Source organism: Nematostella vectensis, chromosome 14 (assembly GCF_932526225.1).
Source record: "Nematostella vectensis chromosome 14, jaNemVect1.1, whole genome shotgun sequence".
NCBI lineage: Eukaryota > Metazoa > Cnidaria > Anthozoa > Actiniaria > Edwardsiidae > Nematostella > Nematostella vectensis.
The window spans coordinates 8,794,809-8,814,327 of record NC_064047.1 but is presented as its reverse complement, the minus strand read 5'-3'; the positions used below and the strand labels follow the sequence as shown (position 1 = coordinate 8,814,327).

The 19,519-nt window shown below is 40.5% G+C and overlaps 2 protein-coding genes across 2 annotated transcripts; one reads left to right on the top strand and one right to left on the bottom strand.

Annotated features, from left to right (window-relative positions):
• Positions 1–516: 516 nt before the first annotated feature.
• LOC5510412 (eukaryotic translation initiation factor 2 subunit 3, X-linked) lies at positions 517–10,872 on the bottom strand. The gene is made up of 13 exons (XM_048721863.1): positions 10,706–10,872; positions 10,539–10,602; positions 8,897–9,024; positions 8,075–8,196; positions 7,484–7,578; positions 6,839–6,997; positions 6,125–6,259; positions 5,324–5,418; positions 4,771–4,915; positions 4,252–4,307; positions 3,478–3,591; positions 2,019–2,191; positions 517–1,208 (listed from the first exon to the last, which is right to left on the bottom strand). Exons 1-13 carry the CDS (start codon positions 10,763–10,765, stop codon positions 1,154–1,156), a joined length of 1,401 nt encoding a protein of 466 aa, XP_048577820.1. The 5' UTR covers positions 10,766–10,872; the 3' UTR covers positions 517–1,153.
• A 61-nt stretch (positions 10,873–10,933) lies between these two features.
• On the top strand, positions 10,934–19,207 carry LOC5510415 (peroxisomal targeting signal 2 receptor). Its single transcript, XM_001630831.3, has 11 exons — positions 10,934–11,173; positions 11,634–11,691; positions 12,857–12,971; positions 13,057–13,095; positions 13,419–13,490; positions 14,183–14,297; positions 15,837–15,946; positions 16,287–16,324; positions 16,941–17,016; positions 17,836–17,991; positions 18,863–19,207. Exons 1-11 carry the CDS (start codon positions 11,065–11,067, stop codon positions 18,932–18,934), a joined length of 960 nt encoding a protein of 319 aa, XP_001630881.2. The 5' UTR covers positions 10,934–11,064; the 3' UTR covers positions 18,935–19,207.
• Positions 19,208–19,519: the final 312 nt, after the last annotated feature.

Here is a 19,519-nt window from a genome sequence, read left to right as displayed (position 1 = left end):
CACTTCAAGCCTCATATCTCGAAGACGAAGTTGACCAGACCCTATTTGGGGAAAAACTTGCCATTTTTTGCTCTGTCGGTTTCCCTAGTCCCATTCTTTGTGGATTTATACGGCTGCGCGGGAACAAACTAGGTTTCCCAAGCACAGCTGTATGGAGTGATTGGATGTCTATCCTTTGCCATTTCTTGTATAAAGAAGCGCGCAGAAATCAGAACCCGTATGAATTTAAAAAGTTGTATGCGGCACAAATTCTGGACGCCGGAGCCGCCCAAAACCGATAATGTGGCCTTAGAGTGTACTAGTGCTAAATATGCTAAAGTGCAATCCATGGATTTATGAAAGCACTACACCTCTTGCTTTTGATTACTTCTATACAGATGGTATTTACATGTTCGAAAAAAGTTTTCGTTGCGCATGGCGAATGTCACATGTAATTTCTACGACCGTAATGTGCTCATTTGTAAGAATAAGTGGTGACAAATGGAACTCAGCGATGACGGTACCGATTATCCATGATTTTGTTTTTTGTTTTTAATTTATCATTTGCACTGACACTAGGTCTCACTGGTGAAGATAAAAGAGACCAATATCCCAATCATTTTTTATTGATTCTATTACGGTATAGCTTGCTCATGCCGTGAGCCATAAGTGTCTGGGATGGACTTAGAACGCCAAATACGTCGGTTGCGAGCGCGTAGCGATTTTTGCCATATTTTTGCGCCGCAAATAAGGAACTAATTCTAAATTCGCCATGTCATAAAAGATGATTTCATAGTGAATTTATTCCTTATATGAAAAAAAATATAGTATAAAACAAAATTTTAGTGTTCGATCCAAAAACACTTATAGCTCGTGCGACGTATTTGGCGTTGGTACGCTTATTGTTGTCTGATCACGGTAACCTATACCGCATTCTGTGATCCATGTGTGTTTATGTATGGCATTCCTAGGGTGGCTCAGATTTAAGGCATATCAACACTACTCCGTCCATGGAGCTTTTGTGGTCACGAAGACCAGCCATTATCGATACAATGTTCATTCTATCTTGCACTTGTCTTGGCAATCTTAGTAAGCCACGAGAACATCACGTGGGCAAACGTCGCGGAGGGTTTATCACACGGTATCGAGTAGGGTCTTGGTTTCCGTTGGGTGTTTAGGATTCGGGTTTGATAGTCACTCCTCGGCGGATCTGGCCCCAGCCAATCAACCTAAAACAAAGAGACATCGCAATCAGTACGACATGCTAGAAGTCTTTGGAAGGAGGGTAACACAGTAAAATATCGGATTCAATATAACGCGAAGCCACTATCGATCAGCCTAGTACAGGGCACGTTCGGGTCCAGCTTACTGTGACTGGCAAGAGTTGTGGCGCTGGGTTGGCTCTTCCCAGCCCTTTTCTTGCCTGACCACAGGAATACCAAACAGAATTCCAGCAAAAAGCCAGGTTATTGCACTTCTAACGTTGCGGGGGGGGGATTGGGACGAGTTGGTAAGCGAACTGCATGGTGGGACGATTTTAGGGGACGCTGTGATACTGAATGAAAGCTAGAAAGTGGTAGGTTTTGGCAATTCCGCTCCCGGAATATCTTTGTTAGTTAGATAAACAACATCAATTTCGGAATATTCGGAATGTGTTTATTTTATTTTATGTCATTATACCATGTCGTTGTGTGTCGGGCATAAAAGAGTGCGCGCACCTAGGTTGTTATGTCGTTATGTCACTAGTGTGCACTAGGCATGAGCGTGTCACATGTAACTAACCTTACTTATGAGTAAACAGATACGGACTAGTACGCACTTTGCAATTATGAGTGTGAATTAGTGTGTACACACTGTCACTGAAGATGGATGGTAAATTTACTTTTCCACATCTTCCCGCGACCCTTTGCGACGCGCGCGTGAAAACGAGGCCAGGCGCCAAAATTGTCAACAAGATGGCAAAGTCTGTTATTACCCCCGGTTTCACGCGCGTGTTGCAAAGAGTTGTGGGAAGGTGCGAGGAAGGCGAACAAACACACCTCCAATGCTTCTCGACTCTTCTGCTCAGCGCGATTTTCTCGCCGATCTCCGTACACACTGGTTGGGTCAACACGATCTTCGCCAAATCAGCTTTGACGGCGAGAACTCGTCCACCGGTGGACAGAGAGCCGATGTTTACCATGAGCACTTCGTTCTTGGTTAACTTGCTGACCTGCGCAAGCGAAGGAAGGATTTAAAGAGGGCCAATAAAGCCGCCATTTTAAGCACCCGCTCGAAGGCGGGTCACACAAAGCATCCATTTCCATCGGCTAATTTAACAAAGATATTTCCAATCAAATATCGTCAATAACATATCAGAGTTTAAAGGTAGATATTTATTTTGGAGTTTACTTGCGAACCAATAACAAAAGAGTGGTCGATAGACATTCCGTAAATATTGAAATATTCTCTAAATATTGAAAATACAACTTTCCGTATAAACTTGATACTTTATAAATAAATAGAAATGACGTGTTTTGGTTGTAGGATACAAAGATGAATATTTGCACAGGGTTTCATAACTCACGGAACTACGTGTCACGCAAGTTGTGTCGATGGGTTTAAATGTGTAGGGAGAATCAGTCTTGCAACAAACAATCTAATACCGTCTGCCAAAGACATAGTATTGATATGAAGCTAATATTTAACAATTAGACTACGAGTTGGAGTTTTCTATAAGTCAATAGATAGTCTACGTAGCGCCGAGAAGAAAAAATATAGGTCGCACATTTTCGCCAAGTTTTAAAATTTCAATATAGGTCGCATATTTTCGCCAAGTTTTTAAATTTCATTTTTTTTTTGTTTAGTATCGGCCACTTTAATATCTGCTGTCAGAATCTAGCTTAAGGAAGTATGACTTAGTTTAAATTCCTCCAGGAACCACCCTAGTCCAGACACGGGACCCTCTTTCCCGCGAGCCCGAGCCAGAATGTCGGGCGCAAAACGAGTCCCAGATCTGGACTAGAACCACTCGTACCTTTATTATTCCTAGCGCTACTAGAGTTCAACCGCATATTGATCCAATGCACTTTGTTTTACAATTTTATCATTATTGGCTTTGTGAAGAGGGCTTTGGATGAGAACAGGACCTGTTTCAACCCCTGCAGTGAACGGACACAGGCTTATTGTCCCCAACGTCCCCCTTTTCCCGTTCTCCTACTTAAAGGGGGTTAAAGCCGCATTGTCACCAGTTTACTTCCGGTGGATTACGACCGATGATTTTTAAAGGAAAACGCGAAAAATATTTCAAAATATTAAAAGTAGTTTGTCTATTGGAAGTTTCTTTGAGGATGTGATAGATAATTTTGAGCAGATGGCCTGTTAAATATCTCGGATTCTAATAGATTCTTTTGTCTTTTAACGGTTGAGGTTTCCGTCGGACCTCCGGAAGTAAACTGGTGACAATGCGGCTTTAAAGTATAACAGAGGAGTACAGATGACAAATCACTAAGTACCAACCTTTGCCCCTTTCTTATCCCCCTCGGTCCTGACGCCAAGCAGTCGGCGCAGAAGGAAGTAACTGATCTCCAGCTCTGTGTAGATTTCCGGGAGTGCCCCCACGGCGCCGAGAACCTGGCAAACATTGGAATTCACAGTGAGTGGACACATAATAAAAATACATAAATAGCCATGTTTCTTTTGATACCTATCCTACACAAGAAAAATATAATGTACATATTACATTGAAGCCGCATTGTCACCAGTTTACTTCCGGAGGTTCGACGGAAACCTCAATTGTTAAAAGACAAAAGAATCTATTAAAATCCGAGATTTTTAACAGGCCATCCGCTCTAAATTATCAATCACATCCTCAAAGAAACTTCCAATAGACTTACTGCTTTCTATATTTTGAATTATTTTTCGCGTTTTCCGTTAAAAATCACCGGATATTGTTACGTAATCGACCAGAAGTAAACTGGTGACAATGCGGCTTTAACCAGAATTCAATACTTGTTGCCATACACCTATTTCCAATGAGGCGATTTCGTTTTTTTGTTTGTTTCTGGGGCCAGTTCCTAGAAAGCAGGTTAGTGCTAGCCCAGGAATAAATACGGCTATCTTGAAATTTGATTGGATGAAATGTGCATTCATCCCTGGGTTAGTGCTAACCTGCTTTCTAGGAACCCAGCCCTGAATTCTCTTTATGATCTCTGAAATTATGGGGTCAGGGCCAACAGGGCCCATCCCCTACATTGGCCCTTGATCTCTTTTGTCGACAAGATGGTTACCTACCTGCCCAACCATACGATCTGCTCTACAGAGGGTGGGGTCAATTCTGGTTCCAACACCTGATGGATAAACACACACAATGAGCTTGGTCGTTCAACTGTGGGTGATACTTAGACCCCCCCCCCCCTCCAATGTAGCAGGCAACTCAGTCAAACAAAGAAAAGATAGCGCACAGGATTTCCTGTGTTTCATGTTCAAGGTATGAGGTTGTCTGGGGTCCAGCCCAAATTTATTTTAGGCCTGCATTGAAATAGGTGTTTTCTTTCTTCACTTATTTCTGGATTGAGGTGCCTGGGGAGGAGGCTAGGCAATACTTGATCTAGACAGATTTATTGGGGTTTACACCTCAATGGGTTGTAGCGATTTTTTTTTCATAAGCATAATTTTTTTACAAGTCCAAGAGCCCAACACTGTATTCAGATGATTCCATAATAAATATACTATTGACATATGTAGGCATGTCTCGTTTTAGTGGCTTTCCCCTCTACTAGTGCACTGTACAATAATATTGTTTACACTTACCAATAAGGCCTCCTGGGGCTGCATATTGAAGGTCATTCTGCTCGGCAAACAGAGAGATGATGCGAGAGTAGATAGGCCTACACTGTAGTTTACCCTCGCTGTCTTTAGATACAATACCAGGTCTGACTTCTATTTCTTGTCCAATCTATTGAAGGGTAAAATTGTTAAGAGTTGTGAGTCTCTACTGTAAAGGCTAGCAATCCAAAACAATACAATCTTTTGACATTCTCAAGTACATTAGCTTCTCTTTCTAGGAGCTACCCTTCAATTCGAGATTTTCGAGATTTTCTGACATTCAAGTTTTTGTATGTGCCTATGTATGTAGGGAGGACAAGGTATCAAGACCAAGAAGAAAGGGGCCAGTACCCCCTTGTGTTTGCCCCTAATGCCTTAGTATCCCTAGATACTAATAAGATGAATGCAATACACAGGCAGGTGAAACAGTCTTAATTAATTAATCATTTGTTACCAGATAACATGTACCATGGTACAGGTGAATTTACATGTGAGTATGAGTCCATGCACCCCTCCCCATGCATATATATAAACTTACCTTTAATACACCCTTAAGGATGCTACCACCTGCCACACCCCCCTTTAGGTCGTCCACCTCACATCCTGGCTTGTTTACATCAAATGATCTGATAACTAAAGGGGAAAGCAAAAGCCGTTATTACATACAATGGGTTGCATATTGAGCCAAGCAGTTACAGAGAAGATCATCTAACAATAATAATAATAATAATAATAATAATAATAATAATAATAATAATAATAATAATAAATAACAATAATAATAATAATAATAATAATAATAATAATAATAATAAATAACAATAATAATAATAATAATAATAATAATAATAATAATAATAATAATAATAATAATAATAATAATAATATAATATTAATCATAATAATAATAATAATAAAAATAATGATAATAATAATAATAACAACAATAATAATAACAATAATAATAATGATGTCTTTAAATAATAGGTAAAATTACTAAAACTATGTATATAATATATAATTAAAATCTAAATCTAAAAATCTATCATCAGGTCACTTATACACATAGCTTATGTTTAAAGTATAGTCTATTTACATAAGAGATCTTCAAACTTTCTGTGTTGATCTCGGGCAAAACACTACTATAGGGGCTCATAGCCGAAGTGAAGTCTTCGTCATTTTTGGTATCTGCTCGTACAAAGGGTGATTACCCCGGCTCATGACCTTCTTGAAAATGCTCAGATCAGACCTACTAACAAGCTCATGTATATATATATACTTTATATATACTTTCCGCACCATAAAATTACAGGCAAATGTTGCTGTGAGAAACACACACCTATGAGTCGTGGCTGTGAGGTAAAGTCTCTAACAGGCACAGGTATTTTCTTGCAGATGTATTCACAGATAACCTCTATGTTGTACTTGAGCTGGGCTGAGATGGGAATCACAGGGGCACCTTCGGCAATGGTACCTGCACAGACAGCAAAAACGTCCAGAATAACCTCACTTTTCTCATTTTGTTTTGTTTTATTAATCTGATGAACTCTGTTCTTGTGATTTGGGAGAACAACACTTGGATTTTTTCATTTTTGGTAAAAACAAAAGAAACTCCTCCCAAAATAAGGCACATTTATGCCACAAGTTTTTTCTATGCTGAATTATTTGTTTCAAGTTTTATTTCCTTAGAACTCCCATTTTGCAATTGCCTTTGACAACATGTCTTGATTTGTTGGTGTGCTCACTTGTTCAATATCCATTAAAACATGCAGAGATAAATTAAATATTTCTGTCCATGCATTAAGAAATCCCAATAAATTGATACACTTTTATGTCATGATGAAAACATGAATTTGATGTGCCAAGGTCAGAGATCAATTCCAGCCAAAGAGCAATTACGATTTGCATTTGGCCAGCTGTCATAATCTCTTTCCCCTGTTTTCTACATTGCTTTGAAGCCATATGATAACTATGACTGCCCATCCCTTTCAGCAAATGGTGGTTACAACTGTAGTTTATCTTGTGCAAAAAATGAACCCTGCAAAATACATACCTTGTACAAATTTCAGAATCTGGTCATACTGATCTTTTGCTTGGCTTTCCTTAACAAGATCAATCTTGTTTTGCAGGATTAGGATGTGTTTTAGCTTCATAATCTCAATGGCTGCCAGGTGCTCCGATGTTTGAGGTTGGGGACAAGACTCATTACCAGCTATAAAAACAATGTCATGACTAACTTAGAAACTTACAACAAACAATACACTTATTCAATACACTAGGCAAATTACTGGCTTAGCTTTAGTACATAACCACATTAGTTGGAGCCCTAATGTCCAGACTACAAATACTCTTTCCTCAATCTCATGTGTTGACTTGCAGCCGAAAATAATTTTCATACTTGACAAACAGACCTAGATCTGTTGTATGCTTTCTTTTTACAAGACGTTTGCTCACATGTAAAAAAATCAGCCACTTCCTCGATAACAATCTATCTTGAGTTGAATAACCAATTCTCTATTGAAAAAATAATTAATCATGCTTGTAAACAATTGCTTTGGGCCTTTTTCATCATGTATATACACAGTGTCAACACATTTGATTGTTATATTTTTGTAGATTGAGACTTCTGGGGTGGCCACTTAATGCAAATGCTGGTAAGCCTCAAAGAGAGAGAGAGAGAACAGAGAGCAAAATATACCGATCAGGAGGAGAGCAGCGTCCATGACAGCGGCACCGTTGAGCATGGTGGCCATAAGAATGTCGTGGCCCGGACAATCTACAAATGATACATGTCTGAAAGGCGACACAACAACATTGGTGAGTACTGCTTCTTGATTTCTCATGCAAAGTTCCAGGATGCAGAACACATAGTATGCAATACTCATGTACGAAAGGCAACACAACAACAATGGATATAACTGCTTATTGCTATCACATTCAAAGCTCAGGAAAGCAGAATACATAGTAGGTAATACATATGTCTGAAAGGCAACACAACAATGATGCTGATTACAGCTCATTGCTTTCATATGCAAAGTTCAAAAAAGCAGAACACATTTTTATACAAAGAACTTCAAGCTGGTACTATTCCTGTAAGAGTCATTTTGAGGGGTAAGATTTTATAACCCAGTTTTCAGAAAAGCTTCTTTGTTATTTTTTATGTACCTATGACTGACTTTTGGATGGTGCTTACTTTCTGAATATCTTAAATAACATTATTTCCTGATTTAGCTGTAGCCTGAACCTGAAGGTTTTAGTGACTTTCTAAAACTTGTGTGCTATGTAGTACCTCATCAGACGGAACTTGCCAGGACAGCCAGAGCGCTCACAAGGGAATACATCTTCCTTAGCACTTCCCGCTGATCGGTAGCATCCAGGGTTAGGGCAGCCAGGGTGGTCACATTTGTAGATCTGTCCAGGTATTAATAAAAGGGATAATTTTTATTGTGTACTAAGGCCCAATTCATGGATGCCCCTGCACATATGTAATTTTACATGCCCCAGTCGAGATGCCTTTTTAGGGGGGGGGGGGGGCTTATACTGAAGAGGCGGTTACTACAAATTCTGTTCCGTTTCTAGATAAAATTTGCTTTTTAACAATGGGCAGGGAGGAAAAAATCCTCCCAGAACCATAGCAGAACAAGCTTTCATTCATAATAGTGAAAGAGATATTTGCAAGGAAACTGATTCACTAGTTATTTGACTATTATATCACTGACATATCTTTCATGTAATTCACATGAATACTATACTTTTACACACTAAGTTTCAAAAATTATCCTTCCTTATTTTGCACAACCTTTTTTTTTTTGGTAAATTCCCTCTCAGAGATTGTATATTAGATAAATTTAATAAAACCAGCATGCTGAATTACAAGGATGCAGATACAACGTGTTTGCGTCAAAGGCAAATGAGGTTGAATAGAACGAAAAAGTAAGTGATGAGAGGCACTCAATGTGGAGCTGTGTGCTCTGCAAAGAGAATGCCACCCAGATTCCAATACCAGATTTAATCCTTAGGTTGGTGGTTGGGTGGCCTCATTAAATATGTTACACAAAAATTCATGGATAGAAAGCTCCCCTTTGTCCATGGTCCGGATTTTTTTACCCACCTTTGCATTAGCATAGCCCAGCTTGATAGTGATGTTACGCTCCAACTCATTCTTGAATCTGACAGTCTGAACACCTGATAATGCCTTGACAACAGTTGACTTGCCATGGGCCACATGACCAATAGTACCTGGAAAACAATAACCGTAACAATAAGTATTACATGCCTGATAGTGCCTAGAAAACAATAACCATAACAATAAGTATTACATGCCTGATAGTGCCTAGAAAACTATAAACATTACATGAATAATAGTCCAATGAGAACAATAAAGAGTCTGATTTTACTTTTCGCATCTCACTGATTGAGTTTATTATCCATAAATCTAAAAAGAGCTCTAGAGTGGCAATAATTGTTGCAAACTGCTTGTCTCATACCAAGGTAGCGGATTTTCCAATTTTTTTTTGCAATAGCATAACCCAATTCAACCCCACATAGCTTCTTTACTCAAAGTTACATTTAAAGCAGCAATGTCACCAGTTAAGTTTCGGTTGGTTATGTAACAATCTCCAATGATTTTTAAAAGCAGTGTGTCCATTGGAAGTTTCTTTGAGGATATGACTGATAATTTGGAGTGAATGGCCTATTAAATACAGGGCTTCTGGAATTACGCGCTTGTGCGGAAGCGCGTAATTTGGCTTCCTCCGCGTAATCCACAAATTTCCGAGTAATCCCGCGTAATTTAGCTAAATTTTAAATTAAAGACATTCAAGTGCACAGCTGATGTGTTCTTTTAGGGTTCTTACCTCTATTTCTCGTAAAAAAAGACAGATATTCTTCGTAAAAGTGTGATATTTCGAACTGAATTTCGAAAACAAATAAAATGACTAGGCATTCTTTGCTAAACCACGAAGGCCTAGGACTAATAATAAAATACCTTTTTTAATTGGCTGGTGGCTAGGAGCCAATGAAAACTCGCATATTTTCGAGCAAAAAATAAACCTTTTTCAAGTTATTTCGTGCTCTCCTTCGGTACAAAATGTAGTTTGGGCGTAACAGTTGATATTCCGTGTAATTTAGCGCGTAATTCAGTAAAGAATCACACAAAATTTTGATATTTTAAGAAAAATGTATTGCAAAATCCCGCGTAATATAGCGCGTAATGATTGATTTTCCGCATAATTTAGCACGTAATTTAGCATAGAATCCTGCGTAATTTTGAGTTTTTTTCCGCGTAATTCCAGAAGCCCTGTAAAATAGCACAGATTCTAATAAATTCTTTAGTCTTTTGTTGGCTGAGGTTTCCATCAGCCATTAACAGGGGGGGTTGGGAATTATTTACAGGGGGGTTAGGGGTTGGACATTGAATTAAGACAGAAAATGGCAACAACTGTACTTTGTAGAATGGAACCTTACTAGACATCTATTATAAACTGTTGTTTACCATCTTCTGCAAACTGTCATGAACAATTTCCAATTGCTATGCCACTTTTTTGTGTCGTTTTTCATACTTATTAGATTATGCAGTGCGTTTATTCATTGCTAATGAAAACATTTCAAGGATCAGAAGATGAATTTTCTGATGAAAATTAGCGGCGATGGTTCCCAAAATCCTGAAAACTGCTGTACGAGGATGTCTGATTCTGTCAACTTCGGGTCGTCTCCTTCGACAATGTAATAAAGGACCATTCATCAGTGCTTACCAATGTTAATTGTAGCTTGCCTACTTATGACTTCTTGTGTGAGAGGATTTAATTGTGCTACATCCTGAAATCAAAGAAATCGAATCGTGCACACAATTTGGTTAAGACAACTTCTCTCACGTGTCAATTTAAACTCCTAAAAAACGGCACAAAATCTAAGTACTTACAAGTTTTGAGAGGTCTTGTTTGGATAAATGGGGCTGTCCAAAGTTCGAACTACCGTCCATCGTGATTTTGAAGCGCCAATATTAATTAAATTCAAGAAAAAAGTCGCTTCGAAAGCCGACAAATTCAAAGATGGCGGATGATGCAACACGAACGAGTAGGCCTGGAACGAGGGAGGTCAACACAGGATACCCAACCAAGTCCTCTTCCCCGCTGAATCATCGCGGGCTCAGTGATATCCTCCTTCCTTCCTAACAAGTTGTTTATACTAAAATGTTAACTGGGAAAACAATGAGGAATTAACAGAAACCTGAGAATGTAGGGTCAGGATGCATGTTTTATCTCGAGGTGGTTTCTAGCGATGGCACTGCTGTTTCGTACGCGGAATCGCCATGGTTACTCGGTGAAGTTTAGCCCGTACATCGGGCATAGGTTGGCTTGCGCTGCCTCGCAACATTACGGGATCGCGGGTAAAGCACGGGTGGTACCAAGCGGTGGGAAGCGGGGGGGGGGGGGGGGGGGGGGGGGAGGGGAGGGAGGGGTGGGTGAAATGCATGTTTTGTATCTAAGAGCAGAGCGGCGTTGGAAGTTATTCAAACCGGTAATTCTTTCCCTGACTAGTTATCGCCCCCCTCCGCCTCCCCTCTTCTGACCCATCAAGTTTAACGTCCCCCCCTTTTGTTCATCACCTTATTGCATACCATATTTGGAAGTCATTATGTCACTTTGCTTTTCCAAGAAAAACAATATTTTGTCCCAATGTTCAAAAATTGTTTTTTTTTTTTTAAATTTTTTATTTGTGTGTGTGTGAGTTTATCCTTGGTATTTCTTTTTGATATGAGTTTTACCCCCCAATTATGTTCCCATCCACCCCTTTTTTCTTAGGACAAAGATACAGTAGCCATCTTATGCTTATATTTAATGTTTTAGGTCATGGGAGTTTGTTTGTTTTGTATCTCCTGCCTTCTGGGGTCTCATTATTCAGACAGTGAGTGTTTATGTAGAGACTTTATTTTGTGGTCATACATATTGTCTCCAGGCTAGATGACTAAAAAAATTCCCAGGTGGCCCAGGATGGGTAAATTGGACAGCCCTATATTTTGGTCAAAATCCAGAGAATTGTTTTCTTAGTTAAAATTGTAGTGTACACTTACAAAGATTCAAAATTTAGCTTGACAATAGACTTATCACATGTTTAATTATACATTTTGCCATTTTTAATAATTCTCACCAATTTCAGAACTATAGCAGGCCTCAAAATTCTGGGGGGGGGGAGGGGGAACAATTATTTGTCTTTTAGTTGTTTTGTTTTGGGTTTTTTAGACTTTTTTCCAAAACTGGAAAATTTGACTGGGAGACTGGGGAATTTGTGGTCAAATCACACTTTTTTAAACCTGTTTTGGGACTTCAAAAGAACTGATGGGAAGCTAGGCTGACCTATGGTGTCATTTTCTGTGACAGTGCACTCAAACAGTATGGAGAAGCTCATGTATTTTAAATACTGATAAGTGTATTGCATAGTATATTTGATCATGTTTTGCAATCCTAGTTTACTCTGTACAAAATACTAAAACTTTGATGAATGTCTATCAGGTATTTGTACTCTGTTCAATACTAAAACATTGATGAATGCATAGCTGTCAACTCTCCCGCATTAGGCGGGAGTCTCAAGATTTTGGACCATTTCTCCCGCTCTCCTGCGTTGATTACAAAATCTCCCGCTTTTAAGCGATTTTTATCGTTTCCAAAAAATTATTCTATAGAAAATCGTCATTTTGCCTATCTTCTATTCAAATATTAAAAACAATAATTCCCTTGCGCTGCAATTTATCTAACACCCTCATGAGATCTATAAGTGAATTTGTTTGCGAGAGCTTCTTATACGGCAAACGCCTGAAAGGTTTACCCACCCATCCCCCCAAAAAATGAATATACCCCACCCTCCCCCCAAAAAATTCTCAAGCCTTGAGATTTTCGTAGGTTGACAGGTATGTGAAAGTCTATCAGGTATTTGTACTCTGTTCAATACAAAAACATCAATGAATGTCTTTTCTATCAGGTATTTGTACTCTGTTCAATACTAAAACATTGATGAATGTCTATCAGGTATTTGTACTCTGTTCAATACTAAAACATTAATGAATGTCTATCAGGTTTGAATGGCCTGATGGGCTGTACGACTGCACCTGGAGTGAGTATAACAAAGATGTTGTGATATCAGCAAGTGGAGATGGCTCATTGCAGCTTTGGAATTTAGCATTACCTGAAGTAAATGCTCTCAACTGCTCTTGAAAGTTTTTGTTTTTTTATGTGAGCTCTGTTATTAAAGTTTATTTTTTGCTTTTTTAACCAGCCTCAACCAGTTCGAGTTTTCAAAGGACACACAGCTGAGGTATGTTCTGTACCTTGATTTTGTTACTATTTTAAACTCATTGGATCAGAATTAGTCTGAAGATTGAAAGACACTTTATGTGAGGTTATCACAACATGACCATCAAAGTTTTATACTTTTTATCTAGTGCAATAGAAAGTATTGCAATAGCAACCCAACATGAGCCAATGGAAATTATGCTTTTCCGCACTTGGCATTTTGCTAGGATGACAAAATGGCAGCTGTAATTATAGAGGCTATTTATTGTATAATATTCGACTGACTGATTTCTGTAAACTTTCATTATTGTCATAATTTTAAAAACATGTATATTTGGTCTCTAGGTTTATGGGGTGGACTGGTGCAGAGAGCAGGACTTTGTTCTCAGTGCATCATGGGATCACACAATAAGATTGGTGAGGTTTATGGACTCAAATCAGCAGATATAAATATATAATATATAATATGATCATAACTGTATTTTTTTTTGGGGGGGGGATTACTGAAGAGAAAATTTCCTTGAAAATAGTAGATAGATAAAATCTTCCCCTATTCATTAAAGCCGAATTGTCACCAGTTTACTTCCGGTCGATTACGTAACAATCTCCAATTATTTTTAACGGAAACTGGGGAAAATATTTCAAAATTTTAAAAGCAGTGTGTCTTTCGGAAGTTTCTTCTAGGATTTGACTGATAATTTAGAGCAGATGGCACGTTTTATAGTGGGGATTCTAATAGATTCTTTTGTCTTTTGGCGGTTGAGGTTTCCGACTGACCTCCAGAAGTAAACTGGTGACAATGCGGCTTAAATTATGAGTCTGTATTTCCGGATGTCTCTATTGTGATGACCATGACCATAATGAAGTCAATTGTTGTTGTGATGACAAGATAATGATGATAGTGATAGTGGTGAAGGTGTTAACAATGTTGCTGGTGTAGATGATTGTTGTGATGATAGTTTAAGGTCTCCCATGGTGACACCAACCCTGGTGATGTCAAAAGTTGTGGTGATGACAAAAATTATGATGATGACGTTGATTATAATGGCGATGATGATTATGATGATGATAATGTTGATGGCGATGATATCCCTGTGCTTGACTACCAGTGGGACCCTCTGCGTACTGAGATACCAACAGTAGCCATGTTCACTGGCCATCAAAATGTTGTCTACTCTTCCATTTGGTCGCCACACATTCCACGAACATTTGCCTCAGCATCAGGTAAACAAACATTTGCCAAACGTCTTTAAACAGGTGATAATTTTATGGCCATATGAGCCTCCATGTGTCAACTCAATGACTTTGACTACCGACTAGAAATTTGTCTTGTCGGGAGGGGAGCTATTGTTTGGATTTGCTGAAATGGGGTACAATTCTTTTCCCTTCACTCTACCCTACTTTAGCTCTCCTCCACCCACCAACCTACAAACTCTATAGCCCCCCTACACACAACTGCCTGCTTCCTACATCCCCACACTACCAAAAGCTCACCAAGTACTCACAGCCCTACCCACACCACGTGCTACCTACAGACCCCCTGCTACCTACAGACCCCCTGCTACCTACAGACCCCCTGCTACCTACAGACCCCCTGCTACCTACAGACCCCCTGCTACCTACAGACCCCCTGGTACCTACAGACCCCCTGCTACCTACAGACCCCCTGCTACCTACAGACCCCCTGGTACCTACAGACCCCATGGTACCTACAGACCCCCTGCTACCTACAGACCCCATGGTACCTACAGACCCCCTGTTACCTACAGACCCCATGGTACCTACAGACCCCCTGCTACCTACAGACCCCTGCTACCTACAGACCCCCTGCTACCTACAGACCCCCTGCTACCTACAGACCCCCTGCTACCTACAGACTCCCTGCTACCTACAGACCCCCTGCTACCTACAGACCCCCTGCTACCTACAGACCCCCTGCTACCTACAGACCCCCTGCTACCTACAGACCCCATGGTACCTACAGACCCCCTGCTACCTACAGACCCCCTGCTACCTACAGCCCCCATGGTACCTACAGACCCCCTGCTACCTACAGACCCCCTGCTACCTACAGACCCCTGCTACCTACAGACCTCCTGCTACCTACAGACCCCCTGCTACCTACAGACCCCCTGCTACCTACAGACCCCCTGCTACCTACAGACCCCCTGCTACCTACAGACCCCCTGCTACCTACAGACCCCCTGCTACCTACATACCCCCTGCTACCTACAGACCCCCTGCTACCTACAGACCCCCTGCTACCTACAGACCCCATGGTACCTACAGACCCCATGGTACCTACAGACCCCCTGCTACCTACAGACCCCTGCTACCTACAGACCCCATGGTACCTACAGACCCCCTGCTACCTACAGACCCCCTGCTACCTATAGACCCCCTGGTACCTACAGACCTCCTGCTACCTACAGACCCCCTGCTACCTACAGACCCCATGGTACCTACAGACCCCCTGGTACCTACAGACCCCCTGCTACCTACAGACCCCCTGCTACCTACAGACCCCCTGCTACCTACAGACCCCATGTTACCTACAGACCCCATGCTACCTACAGACCCCCTGCTACCTACAGACCCCCTGCTACCTACAGACCCCATGGTACCTACAGACCCCCTGCTACCTACAGACCCCCTGCTACCTACAGACCCCCTGCTACCTACAAACCCCTAAACTCAATATTCGTTTTATATACAGTTCTTTTCTGTGATTTACCCTTGACATTTTTGGTCATTGCTTAAAAGGAGATCAGCATATTGGAATCTGGGACATGGCTTGTCCGGGGAGGCCCCAACAGCTTATCAGGGCTCATGAGGGTGAAGTCCTCACTTGTGATTGGGCAAAATATGACCAGGTAATGTTGAGATGTATAAATCTTCCCCTAGCATTATTGTGAAAGACTAAAAAGGAAAAATTAGGCAGAATACCGAAACTTTCCTAATTTGATCTTTTATACTTCAGCACGATATTGTTGTTAAACAAGTAAATGGAAATTTCACAGACAATCGATTCCTTTTATTTATTGTTCTTCGATGTTAATATCGAGTTAACATCGTTTTGCGTCGCTTTTTGCTCTTTTATTTTTTGTTTTGTTTTGGAAAAAAGCAATGAAGTGCCCCTTCATTTAAGTGAAAACGGTATAATCAGATGGCAGCAACAAGCCAACCCAAGCTTATTTTCTGTTCATATTTCAGCATCTTGTGGTCTCTGGATCTGTGGATACCTTAATAAAGTAAGACAGAGTACCTTGGACTTTTGGACTATTATATTTGTATTACGAAATGAAAAAAGGTGTTGGCTGTTCTTGATTTTTGTGGGACAAGTTGGTGGTTTAAGGCTTTAGGAAATAAATAAATGAATAAATAAATTTGGAATATCGACCTCCTTACAGCTGAAATGAAGACTTTCGAGAGCACAGATACAACGAGGTCGAGTCGAAGGCATAGACGGTGCCTCAGTCAGCCACCATACGACTCATGTCTGACAATGGAACACGATCGAAATTAGGCTATAATAAAAATGACATTCCAAAGGTTAGCAAGGATGTCGATCACAAAAAGAAATAGCGAATGATAGAATTTATACCATAAAAAAATTATTCCTCAAGTATTTTAATGCCTTGTTTGTTAATGCAATAGCTATTCCAAGTCAGCCGATGGCAATGGATGCATTCTCGGGTATATCATTTTGCTGTGGAAACAAAATGGGGGCTTACGGTGTCTGAGTACAAGGCAGCACTGAACTTAGCATTTCTTAGAATCTTTTAACAATGGCTCTTCTTTGCACGAGGGAAAAGAATACGAAGAATAAGGAAGCGCTAGCAAATGAAATTTATTTTGTCTATTCAGAGGCTGGGATGTGCGGAATACGAATGCGCCCGTCTTTAGTTTCAAGGCTCATCCTTACGCCGTAAGAAGACTAAAGGTAAGGCACGGCAACTTATCATTCGTCGTGGAAGAGTGCAAGCATCTGTGTGCACCTTCCTACTCTCACGATTTTTTGGCTGCGTACGTTTGCCTCTTCCTCTAAAGAACGACGCGCGCTACCGTGGTCACTTTGAACTTTGTGAAGTAAGCCAATAAGAATGCGAGAAACGTGCTATCTGATACGACGCGCGCTACCGTTATCACCTTGACAGTTTTGTGAATTATGCCAAAAAGGATGCGAGAAACGTGCTATCTGATACGACGCCCGCTACCGTGGCCACCTTGATAGTTTAATGAAGTAAGCCAATAAGAATGCGGGAAACGTGCTATCTGATACGACGCCCCCTACGGCGGCCACCTTGATAGTTTTATGAAGTAAGCCGATAAGAATGCGAGAAACGTGCTATCTGATACGACGCGCGCTACTGTGGTCACGTTGACAGTTTTGTGAAACTAGCCTATAAGAATGCGAGGAACGTGCTATTTGATACGACACGCGCTACCGTGGCCACCTTGTCAATTTTGTGAAACTAGCCAATAAGAATGCGAGAAAGTGCTATTTGATACGACACGCGCTACCGTGGCCACCTTGTCAATTTTGTGAGTTAGGCCAATAACAATGCGAGAAACGAGAACACTACTAACACTTTCCAACTTATGATGCTCGTGTCAGTCACTATTGTGATTCTCGAAGCTAATTTGCTTACTTTCTTAAAACGTCCTCTTGGTGGCCACGGTAGCGCGCGTAGCACTATAACAGTGTCACCTTTTCTCTGCTTTTATGTCGTGTCATGACTCCTGCCTTCTCTTTTTCCAGTGCTCTCCACATCAGGGTAACATTATTGCTTCCTGTTCGTACGATTTTACGATAAAGACATGGGATACCACATCCACCTTAGCTCCCTTGGAAACTATTGAACACCACTCAGAGTTTGCAACTGGACTCGACTTTAATATCCATCAACCGGGTCAGGTGAGTGTATTTAACTATAGTTTTAATTGTCAATTTGACCCTAATTTAGATAGATTTAAGCCACGTGAGTTATGAAAAAAAGGCAATGGAATATTTTTTTTGTAGTTGCATATCAAACATCATGGCGAAATTAATGAGCTTCGAATGTAAAAATGTGCGTTTGAGAACAGCGAATGTAATAGGAAATTCTCGATGTGGGCGGATTTAATAGGTAATCGTTCTACTCTGAAAGAGCCCCTACCAGCCACACTTTTGTTAGACAAAGTACGAGAAGAAATCTCCAATGAACCACCTAGAAATAAAATCTTATGAATTCAATCGAAAATATCGCAGCAGATTCTCAAATCAGCCTATTGAAATGGTGCTTTCCAGCGGCGTAGCCTGGATTTTTAACAGGAGGGGGCCCAAAAGGGACTTTCAAGGCACTTTCTCCTATTTTAGATAATGTCTCATACATTAACTATATTTTCGGCTGCTATAAGGGGGGGGGGGGACCCGGCCCCCTGGGCCACCCCCCTGGCTGAGCCCCTGCCTTCTCATACTTGGTGTTTTTTTTCCATGTCAGAATGGCGGCTGATAGAGACTCTTTAAAGTCGATTCTGAGAACAACAAAACTAGTTTCATGCTCAGTAGAACAGTAGCAAACAGGGCTCGCATGTATTAAATGCTCCCACATGGAATGCTCACATATACGGCAAGTTTTCTTGGTAATTCCTATAAGATTACCACTCATAAATTTATTTGTGTATATGACACGGACAAAGAAGTGAGCACCAAATAGTCGAGCTTATTCGAGTTATACCCCTTTTCTCGAAACCTAAACAAAGAGAATCACCTTCTGATAGTAAGGAGAATTTATGTTGTCTTGCAGATCGCGGACTGCTCGTTCGACGGTATGGTAACGGTGTACAGTCCACGGTCTCTAGGGGCATTTGCAAGATGAAGACGTTTTCTCCCAAGAAAATCCAACAACTAATAGTGATAAGCCTAAGAGAAGCCGTCATTGCTCGAATAAGAGCCTTGCCTATGAAAAACAAATTGGATAACCGACCTCCTCGAGTAAGCGGCTTGGCTTAACGTGTTGCACGATAGACTTTGATGATCAGGGGGGGCGGGGGGGTGGCAAAATGTTGGGGAAAAAACAAAAAATGTTGAATTAAACTTTTACAGTTGTGGAGCATTCCAATAACGAATAAACAATACAACTCAGATTAAATACACATAAAGCTGCTACAGCTGTGGCGAGTACTCCCCAACCACTTCTATAATATACAACAAAGAACAGCTTTCAGCGCAAAAATATTAAACCTAGGGGCTGTTTAGTGGGACACCGTTTTTTTTTTTTTTTTACATTCAAATTTTAAGGTGTCCTGAACCGAAAATTCCACCCCCCCTCCCCCAAATCAGGGTATTTTATACACTACCTAACTCGAATACCACTTTATACCTCGAAACCAGTTAGAAGCCTAATGAAAATAATCGCCATTGATAACAGTAGATTGATGCATAGCATTCAGCATTTTAAAAG

Excerpts from the sequence above, each read along its gene's own strand:
- LOC5510412 (XM_048721863.1), bottom strand. The coding sequence starts at position 10,765 with ATGGACGGTAGTTCGAACTTTGGACAGCCCCATTTATCCAAACAAGAC. Across the intron at positions 10,603-10,705 it reads AACAAGACCTCTCAAAACTT|GATGTAGCACAATTAAATCC; the intron begins GTAAGTACTTAG and ends CTTTGATTTCAG. Across the intron at positions 4,308-4,770 it reads AGCCCCAGGAGGCCTTATTG|GTGTTGGAACCAGAATTGAC; the intron begins GTAAGTGTAAAC and ends TTTATCCATCAG.
- LOC5510415 (XM_001630831.3), top strand. The coding sequence starts at position 11,065 with ATGGCACTGCTGTTTCGTACGCGGAATCGCCATGGTTACTCGGTGAAG. Across the intron at positions 12,972-13,056 it reads GGAATTTAGCATTACCTGAA|CCTCAACCAGTTCGAGTTTT; the intron begins GTAAATGCTCTC and ends TTTTTTAACCAG. Across the intron at positions 13,491-14,182 it reads GGGATCACACAATAAGATTG|TGGGACCCTCTGCGTACTGA; the intron begins GTGAGGTTTATG and ends CTTGACTACCAG.